General features: G+C 51.0%; 1 protein-coding gene across 19 annotated transcripts in view; it reads right to left on the bottom strand.

Moving 5' to 3' along the window:
- Positions 1-8,835: 8,835 nt before the first annotated feature.
- The window catches only part of LOC106574738 (peripheral plasma membrane protein CASK), a 41,766-nt gene continuing 40,034 nt past the window's right edge, over positions 8,836-10,567 (bottom strand). For all 19 annotated transcript variants that reach the window (XM_045697934.1, XM_045697946.1, XM_045697937.1 and 16 more), the window contains one exon: positions 8,836-10,567. This exon is cut by the window's right edge and continues 49 nt beyond it. In XM_045697934.1, the coding sequence (XP_045553890.1) occupies positions 10,440-10,567 (128 nt within the window). In that variant the 3' untranslated portion in view covers positions 8,836-10,439.

Here is a 10,567-nt window from a genome sequence, read left to right as displayed (position 1 = left end):
TTGGAGGGGACAATTACATGACATTTTCTCAAGAGCAATTCCTGAGGGGGACACCAAAAGTAGTGCTGTAACACATAACCTACATTGTAATATGGTAAATGTATATTGAGAAACCAAAGAAATAAGGTGTTTGCCGTACTCCTAACTACCGGTACCCAAAACTACACAACTAATCACAACAGCAATATCATTGCCTTTAACAAATCTTAGATCATGTCACCAGTTTAAGTTGAGAGTGGGGGTATCCATGGCATTTTCCAATTATGTTCCTATTTTACAAGTAAAACAAATTGAGAACCTTTCATAATGTTGCCAAACAAAGACTCAACAAACTTACCTGAGACTCCCTGTCTCTGCCAGTCTGTCCCTGCATATCTGTCCCCAACTCTGCTGTCTGTGTGCCATCTGTTGCCTGCTCTGCCTAATGACATCATTGTGAAACATTTCCATTAGAATTTCATTTCTTTCTTATGCACATTTTATCAACTAGTCTTGGAGATATTAGGCTACTAGGGTTCTTACTATGCGTTTTGGTGTATTGAAAAATACTCTGATGTCCGTTTATTTTTCTGCCTTTTTTCTACCTGGCTGGCTACACACACACACACACACACACACACACACACACACACACACACACACAGTGTGTAGGTTATTTACAGTAGGAGATGGGCTTCTATCATCTTCTATCATTCTATTTGGGCTTCGATCTAAAAGGTAGCTAGCAAATGTGAAACGGATTAAAATGACAAGAGTTGACAGCTGTATGAGTTCACCATTTACACAACATATGCTGCAACCTTTTGTAATTTGAATAGTTTGTTTCATATTGGCTGGCTTCCAACAATAGCTGAATTTGCAAAGCTAGCGAGCACCAATTCAGTTTCAGTGGTGTTTGCTATAATCTTTGCTACCCGGGTTAAATAAAGGTGAAATAAAATAAATGAATAAAAGTTCCCTTGCGACAATTTAGCTTTTGCAACGAGACCATTAAATATATTTAAGACAATGGTAGAAGAGAGTGTAGTTCTGTTCAGTTTGGACTTCAGTTTATCGCTAACCTTATCACAGGGACTTTGAAGCACTAACTTACATCATCTGCCTGCTGATCTTGGAATAAATTGACGATAGCAAAGATTCCATCTTTGACGACGCCACATAAATGGAATAGGTACTAGCTAGCTTAATAGTTAATATTTGCGCGCTAGCTCTGCATATTCAGCTAGTGTGAGTGCGCGATTGACTAGATTAACCTCACGTCAGTTACGTTCATTGAGTGCCTTTCAGACAGTAGATACGACCCCTCTGTTACCTTGCCAACTAAGGAACTGGCAGTGGATCAAACCATTGAGGCAAAGGGTGGGGGGGTCGCAATCTTTTGAAACTTAAAAACGCGCTATTACGTATCTATAATCAGCACAATTGCTTTCATTGCGTATTATTAATATTATTTAAATTACATAGTTATGTTTCAGTGATATATTGGGGGGGACAAATCATATTTTTCCCAGGATGGGGGGGTCGTGTCCCCCCCCGGATTTCCGCCCCTGGTAGTTACCTACATCACTTGGGTTGTTTACTAGCAAATTGAAGGCCATTTTGTATGCGATGTCAATGTGAATCTGCAGTATATCCATGGACACAGACTGATTGTCTAGCCAACAAAAAATCTAAACGCAATAAAAAGAGTGAACGTGGTTTCACCATCATGATTCATGTCAATATTTAGGGCCAGAACTGTACCCATTAAATCGTCTCTGAACTACACCATTTTCCAGCAGCTAAGCCTAGGGGGTTATCTGGACAGGACCATGGACTTCCCTAGTATTTCAGAACCATGGACAAAGCATTACATTTTAACTTAGACTAGAGAAAGCCATCTTAAGTCAGCAAGCTATTTAAAGTATTTGACTTTGTATCACAACCCGGCTGTGATCGGGAGTCCCATAGGGCGGCGCACAATTGGCCCAGCGTCGTCCGGGTTAGGGGAGGGTTGGCCGAGGTAGGCCGTCATTGTAAATAAGAATTTGTTCTTAACTGACCTGCCTAGTTAAATACATTTAAAAAACAATCTGACAGTACAGATAGACTGCCATCTAGTGGACAATGTCTGACAGTACAGAGAGACTGCATTCTAGTGGACAATGTCTGACAGTACAGAGAGATTGCATTCTAGTGGACAATGTCTGACAGGACAGAGAGACTGCATTCTAGTGGACAATGTCTGACAGGACAGAGAGACTGCATTCTAGTGGACAATGTCTGACAGGACAGAGAGACTGCATTCTAGTGGACAATGTCTGACAGGACAGAGAGACTGCATTCTAGTGGACAATGTCTGACAGGACAGAGAGACTGCATTCTAGTGGACAATGTGTTACAGGACAGAGAGACTGCATTCTAGTGGACAATGTGTTACAGGACAGAGAGACTGCCTTCTAGTGGACAATGTGTTACAGGACAGAGAGACTGCATTCTAGTGGACAATGTGTTACAGGACAGAGAGACTGCATTCTAGTGGACAATGTCTGACAGGACAGAGAGACTGCATTCTAGTGGACAATGTCTGACAGGACAGAGAGACTGCATTCTAGTGGACAATGTCTGACAGGACAGAGAGACTGCATTCTAGTGGACAATGTCTGACAGGACAGAGAGACTGCATTCTAGTGGACAACGTCTGACAGGACAGAGAGACTGCATTCTAGTGGACAATGTCTGACAGGACAGAGAGACTGCATTCTAGTGGACAATGTCTGACAGGACAGAGACTGACATCTTGTGGTCAATGGAAGCACTTGCATGACCATAATGTTCAGTATAAGCAGACTACTGCATTGCATCACACACACAACCACCCATCCACACCTATAGCCACAGTCCACACACAGGGCCAAACCCATCCCCCACACACACACACACAACCACCCATCCACACCTATAGCCACAGTCCACACACAGGGCCAAACCCATCCCCCACACAACCACCCATCCACACCTATAGCCACAGTCCACACACAGGGCTAAACCCATCCCCCCACACACACACACACACACACACACACACACACACACACACACACACACACACACACACACACACACACACACACAACCACCCATCCACACCTATAGCCACAGTCCACACACAGGGCCAAACCCATCCACACACACAACCACCCATCCACACCTATAGCCACAGTCCACACACAGGGCCAAACCCATCCCCCACACACACACAACCACCCATCCACACCTATAGCCACAGTCCACACACAGGGCCAAACCCATCCCCACACACACACACAACCACCCATCCACACCTATAGCCACAGTCCACACACAGGGCCAAACCCATCCCCACACACACAACCACCCATCCACACCTATAGCCACAGTCCACACACAGGGCCAAACCCATCCACACACACAACCACCCATCTACACCTATAGCCACAGTCCACACACAGGGCCAAACCCATCCACACACACACAACCACCCATCCACACCTATAGCCACAGTCCACACACAGGGCCAAACCCATCCACACACACAACCACCCATCCACACCTATAGCCACAGTCCACACACAGGGCCAAACCCATCCATCCCCACACACACAACCGCCCATCCACACCTATAGCCACAGTCCACACACAGGGCCAAACCCATCCCCACACACACAACCACAGCCACAGTCCACACACAGGGCCAAACCCATCCCCACACACACAACCACCCATCCACACCTATAGCCACAGTCCACACACAGGACCAAACCCATCCCCACACACACAACCACCCATCCACACCTATAGCCACAGTCCACACACAGGGCCAAACCCATCCCCACACACACACACACACACACAACCACCCATCCACACCTATAGCCACAGTCCACACACAGGGCCAAACCCATCCACACACACAACCACCCATCCACACCTATAGCCACAGTCCACACACAGGGCCAAACCCATCCACACACACAACCACCAATCTACACCTATAGCCACAGTCCACACACAGGGCCAAACCCATCCACACACACACAACCACCCATCCACACCTATAGCCACAGTCCACACACAGGGCCAAACCCATCCACACACACAACCACCCATCCACACCTATAGCCACAGTCCACACACAGGGCCAAACCCATCCATCCCCACACACACAACCGCCCATCCACACCTATAGCCACAGTCCACACACAGGGCCAAACCCATCCCCACACACACAACCACAGCCACAGTCCACACACAGGGCCAAACCCATCCCCACACACACAACCACCCATCCACACCTATAGCCACAGTCCACACACAGGACCAAACCCATCCCCACACACACAACCACCCATCCACACCTATAGCCACAGTCCACACACAGGGCCAAACCCATCCCCACACACACAACCACCCATCCACACCTATAGCCACAGTCCACACACAGGGCCAAACCCATCCACACACACAACCACCCATCCACACCTATAGCCACAGTCCACACACAGGGCCAAACCCATCCCCACACACACACACAACCACCCATCCACACCTATAGCCACAGTCCACACACAGGGCCAAACCCATCCCCACACACACAACCACCCATCCACACCTATAGCCACAGTCCACACACAGGGCCAAACCCATCCACACACACAACCACCCATCTACACCTATAGCCACAGTCCACACACAGGGCCAAACCCATCCACACACACACAACCACCCATCCACACCTATAGCCACAGTCCACACACAGGGCCAAACCCATCCACACACACAACCACCCATCCACACCTATAGCCACAGTCCACACACAGGGCCAAACCCATCCATCCCCACACACACAACCGCCCATCCACACCTATAGCCACAGTCCACACACAGGGCCAAACCCATCCCCACACACACAACCACAGCCACAGTCCACACACAGGGCCAAACCCATCCCCACACACACAACCACCCATCCACACCTATAGCCACAGTCCACACACAGGGCCAAACCCATCCCCACACACACAACCGCCCATCCACACCTATAGCCACAGTCCACACACAGGGCCAAACCCATCCCCACACACACAACCACCCATCCACACCTATAGCCACAGTCCACACACAGGGCCAAACCCATCCCCACACACACAACCACCCATCCACACCTATAGCCACAGTCCACACACAGGGCCAAACCCATCCCCACACACACAACCACCCATCCACACCTATAGCCACAGTCCACACACAGGGCCAAACCCATCCCCCACACACACACACAACCACCCATCCACACCTATAGCCACAGTCCACACACAGGGCCAAACCCATCCCCCACACACACACAACCACCCATCCACACCTATAGCCACAGTCCACACACAGGGCCAAACCCATCCCCCACACACACACACAACCACCCATCCACACCTATAGCCACAGTCCACACACAGGGCCAAACCCATCCCCCACACACACACAACCACCCATCCACACCTATAGCCACAGTCCACACACAGGGCCAAACCCATCCCCACACACACACAACCACCCATCCACACCTATAGCCACAGTCCACACACAGGGCCAAACCCATCCCCCACACACACACAACCACCCATCCACACCTATAGCCACAGTCCACACACAGGGCCAAACCCATCCCCCACACACACACAACCACCCATCCACACCTATAGCCACAGTCCACACACAGGGCCAAACCCATCCCCACACACACACAACCACCCATCCACACCTATAGCCACAGTCCACACACAGGGCCAAACCCATCCACACACACACAACCACCCATCCACACCTATAGCCACAGTCCACACACAGGGCCAAACCCATCCACACACACAACCACCCATCCACACCTATAGCCACAGTCCACACACAGGACCAAACCCATCCCCACACACACAACCACCCATCCACACCTATAGCCACAGTCCACACACAGGGCCAAACCCATCCCCCCCACACACACACACAACCACCCATCCACACCTATAGCCACAGTCTACACACAGGGCCAAACCCATCCCCCACACACACACAACCACCCATCCACACCTATAGCCACAGTCCACACACAGGGCCAAACCCATCCCCACACACACAACCACCCATCCACACCTATAGCCACAGTCCACACACAGGGCCAAACCCATCCACACACACAACCACCCATCCACACCTATAGCCACAGTCCACACACAGGGCCAAACCCATCCACACACACAACCACCCATCCACACCTATAGCCACAGTCCACACACAGGACCAAACCCATCCCCACACACACAACCACCCATCCACACCTATAGCCACAGTCCACACACAGGGCCAAACCCATCCCCCACACACACAACCACCCATCCACACCTATAGCCACAGTCCACACACAGGGCCAAACCCATCCCCACACACACAACCACCCATCCACACCTATAGCCACAGTCCACACACAGGGCCAAACCCATCCCCACACACACAACCACCCATCCACACCTATAGCCACAGTCCACACACAGGGCCAAACCCATCCCCACACACACAACCACCCATCCACACCTATAGCCACAGTCCACACACAGGGCCAAACCCATCCCCACACACACAACCACCCATCCACACCTATAGCCACAGTCCACACACAGGGCCAAACCCATCCCCACACACACAACCACCCATCCACACCTATAGCCACAGTCCACACACAGGGCCAAACCCATCCCCCCACACACAACCACCCATCCACACCTATAGCCACAGTCCACACACAGGGCCAAACCCATCCCCCACACACACACACACAACCACCCATCCACACCTATAGCCACAGTCCACACACAGGGCCAAACCCATCCCCCACACACACACAACCACCCATCCACACCTATAGCCACAGTCCACACACAGGGCCAAACCCATCCCCACACACACACAACCACCCATCCACACCTATAGCCACAGTCCACACACAGGGCCAAACCCATCCCCACACACACACAACCACCCATCCACACCTATAGCCACAGTCCACACACAGGGCCAAACCCATCCCCCACACACACACACAACCACCCATCCACACCTATAGCCACAGTCCACACACAGGGCCAAACCCATCCCCCACACACACACAACCACCCATCCACACCTATAGCCACAGTCCACACACAGGGCCAAACCCATCCCCACACACACACAACCACCCATCCACACCTATAGCCACAGTCCACACACAGGGCCAAACCCATCCACACACACACAACCACCCATCCACACCTATAGCCACAGTCCACACACAGGGCCAAACCCATCCACACACACAACCACCCATCCACACCTATAGCCACAGTCCACACACAGGACCAAACCCATCCCCACACACACAACCACCCATCCACACCTATAGCCACAGTCCACACACAGGGCCAAACCCATCCCCCACACACACACACACAACCACCCATCCACACCTATAGCCACAGTCTACACACAGGGCCAAACCCATCCCCCACACACACACAACCACCCATCCACACCTATAGCCACAGTCCACACACAGGGCCAAACCCATCCCCACACACACACAACCACCCATCCACACCTATAGCCACAGTCCACACACAGGGCCAAACCCATCCACACACACAACCACCCATCCACACCTATAGCCACAGTCCACACACAGGGCCAAACCCATCCACACACACAACCACCCATCCACACCTATAGCCACAGTCCACACACAGGACCAAACCCATCCCCACACACACAACCACCCATCCACACCTATAGCCACAGTCCACACACAGGGCCAAACCCATCCCCCCACACACACAACCACCCATCCACACCTATAGCCACAGTCCACACACAGGGCCAAACCCATCCCCACACACACAACCACCCATCCACACCTATAGCCACAGTCCACACACAGGGCCAAACCCATCCCCCCACACACACAACCACCCATCCACACCTATAGCCACAGTCCACACACAGGGCCAAACCCATCCCCCCACACACACAACCACCCATCCACACCTATAGCCACAGTCCACACACAGGGCCAAACCCATCCACACACACAACCACCCATCCACACCTATAGCCACAGTCCACACACAGGGCCAAATCCATCCCCACACACACAACCACCCATCCACACCTATAGCCACAGTCCACACACAGGGCCAAACCCATCCCCACACACACAACCACCCATCCACACCTATAGCCACAGTCCACACACAGGGCCAAATCCATCCCCACACACACAACCACCCATCCACACCTATAGCCACAGTCCACACACAGGGCCAAACCCATCCACACACACAACCACCCATCCACACCTATAGCCACAGTCCACACACAGGGCCAAACCCATCCCCCCACACACAACCACCCATCCACACCTATAGCCACAGTCCACACACAGGGCCAAACCCATCCCCCACACACACACACAACCACCCATCCACACCTATAGCCACAGTCCACACACAGGGCCAAACCCATCCCCCACACACACACAACCACCCATCCACACCTATAGCCACAGTCCACACACAGGGCCAAACCCATCCCCACACACACACAACCACCCATCCACACCTATAGCCACAGTCCACACACAGGGCCAAACCCATCCCCCCCACACACACACACCACCCATCCACACCTATAGCCACAGTCCACACACAGGGCCAAACCCATCCCCCCCCACACACACACAGTAGAGGTGTACACTAGAGACTGTAGGGACGTATATAAGACAGAACACAAAGGCAGTTTACTTTGTCAACACTTAAAATGAAATATATTTTTTACAAAACAGAAAAGAAAAAGAACAACATTTCATACCGAAGAGCTGCTTGTCATTTGCAGAGGTAACTTTACACAGGACTTTAAATGGTAACACTTTACTCCAGGCAGAGAGACATAACCCCTACATGACACTGTCAGAAGCATGACAAAGCATTTTTCTTTTTTTAATGCTACGACAGTTCAAGACAGGCACTACGCCCTTTTTACGACAGTGCTCATAAGGCGCTATGTCATGCCACCGCAAGTAAAGTGTTATAAAGAGTTTGTCACAATGAGCTCTTTTAGAATTATTATACACACACTGGCTCTTGGTATCACTCATATGACTTACGAACCATTGAAACATTTACACACCATAAAAATGCATCTCCTTCCATTGAACTTAAAACAGTAATACTCTTTTAAGACGACACAGTTCTGAAATGGCGGACCTATAGGATTGGACGTCCCACTCCGTATCCCCTCCCCCTCCCACAACATATCAAATAGGGACAATTTACATACACGGCTCTCTATTATGGGCCTGCAGGACTGGGGGGTGTGCATAGGAGTCAGAGTCTTCTGCCCCAGCCGCATGCAGGGTGACCGTGTTGGATTATGTTGTTTTCTTCCCTCCTCCTGTCCGTCCATCCAGATAAGAGGGATGCCCTCTGGCTTGGACACCCGTGCTTCGGCGATGACCAAGCACACACGCTCTGACCGAGGAGAATCATCGCTTTACAGAGAGAAAGAGAGAGAGAAAGAGAGAGAAAGAAACAGAGGGGGGAGAGAGAGCACCTGTTCTCTCCATTGTGCAAACTGAGATGTAAACAAACAGGGTATGTAGAGAATGAAGAGAGTTCAGGGGGGGGGGTGCTCCTTCAACGATTTGATTGACAGATACAGGGACCTATGAAATAAATAAAAGGAAAGGGATGGGGGAGGGGTGTTCACTGTGCTTTTCTATCCGCCCAATAGGACGTGGCGTCACTGCGGCAGCGGCGACTGTGCGAGAGGGACCTCCGCTGTCTCTGAGGGGCGGAGCACGAAGAGTATGAGGCGGCCAATAGGAGTAAGGGGTCAGGGGGGTCACACGGCAAGCCTCCGACTGATGACAATAGGAAATGCCTTATACAAGGTAAACAGCAACAGACACCTACCACCGTGTGTCACGTCTGTCCTCCTCACTATCTCACCTCAGACAGCTGTAACCATACAAAAACAAATAACGTAGAAAATGGCCCCACCTTTCTTTCATTCAACTAGGAGAACAGGACCATATTCATTATTTTTCTATTATATATATGTATGTATATATATATATACACACAACGATGTGCCTTTGAAGCAGTCAGTAAGGAGTGGAGAGGAAGACGACAGAAGTCACTGTTTTCCTTCAGGAGGACTGACTGAGGTCTCAGAGGCGGTATCAGTCCTTTTTCATTCATTTTTTCCTTCATCCGCACGGTTTCCACAGAGATGTTCCACAGAGATGTTCCACAGAGATGCATTGTAAAAGAAAACCGGGGTTTGTTGGGGAATGGGGGACGACAGTCAGAGTTTGGTGTTGGTTGCTCTGGGTTCAGGGGTTAATAAACCCAGGACACAGGAACCCACTGAGCGGTGGTACACACCAGGTTCACAGCCTCCTCCAGCAGACGGATGGTGTCGTCGATCTCGTTGTTGATGACGGTCTGGTCGAAGTAATGGGCGTAGG

This window comes from Salmo salar, chromosome ssa16 (genome assembly GCF_905237065.1).
Source record: "Salmo salar chromosome ssa16, Ssal_v3.1, whole genome shotgun sequence".
NCBI lineage: Eukaryota > Metazoa > Chordata > Actinopteri > Salmoniformes > Salmonidae > Salmo > Salmo salar.
Note: the sequence above shows the minus strand (reverse complement) of the source record. Positions and strands in the feature narration are given on the sequence as shown.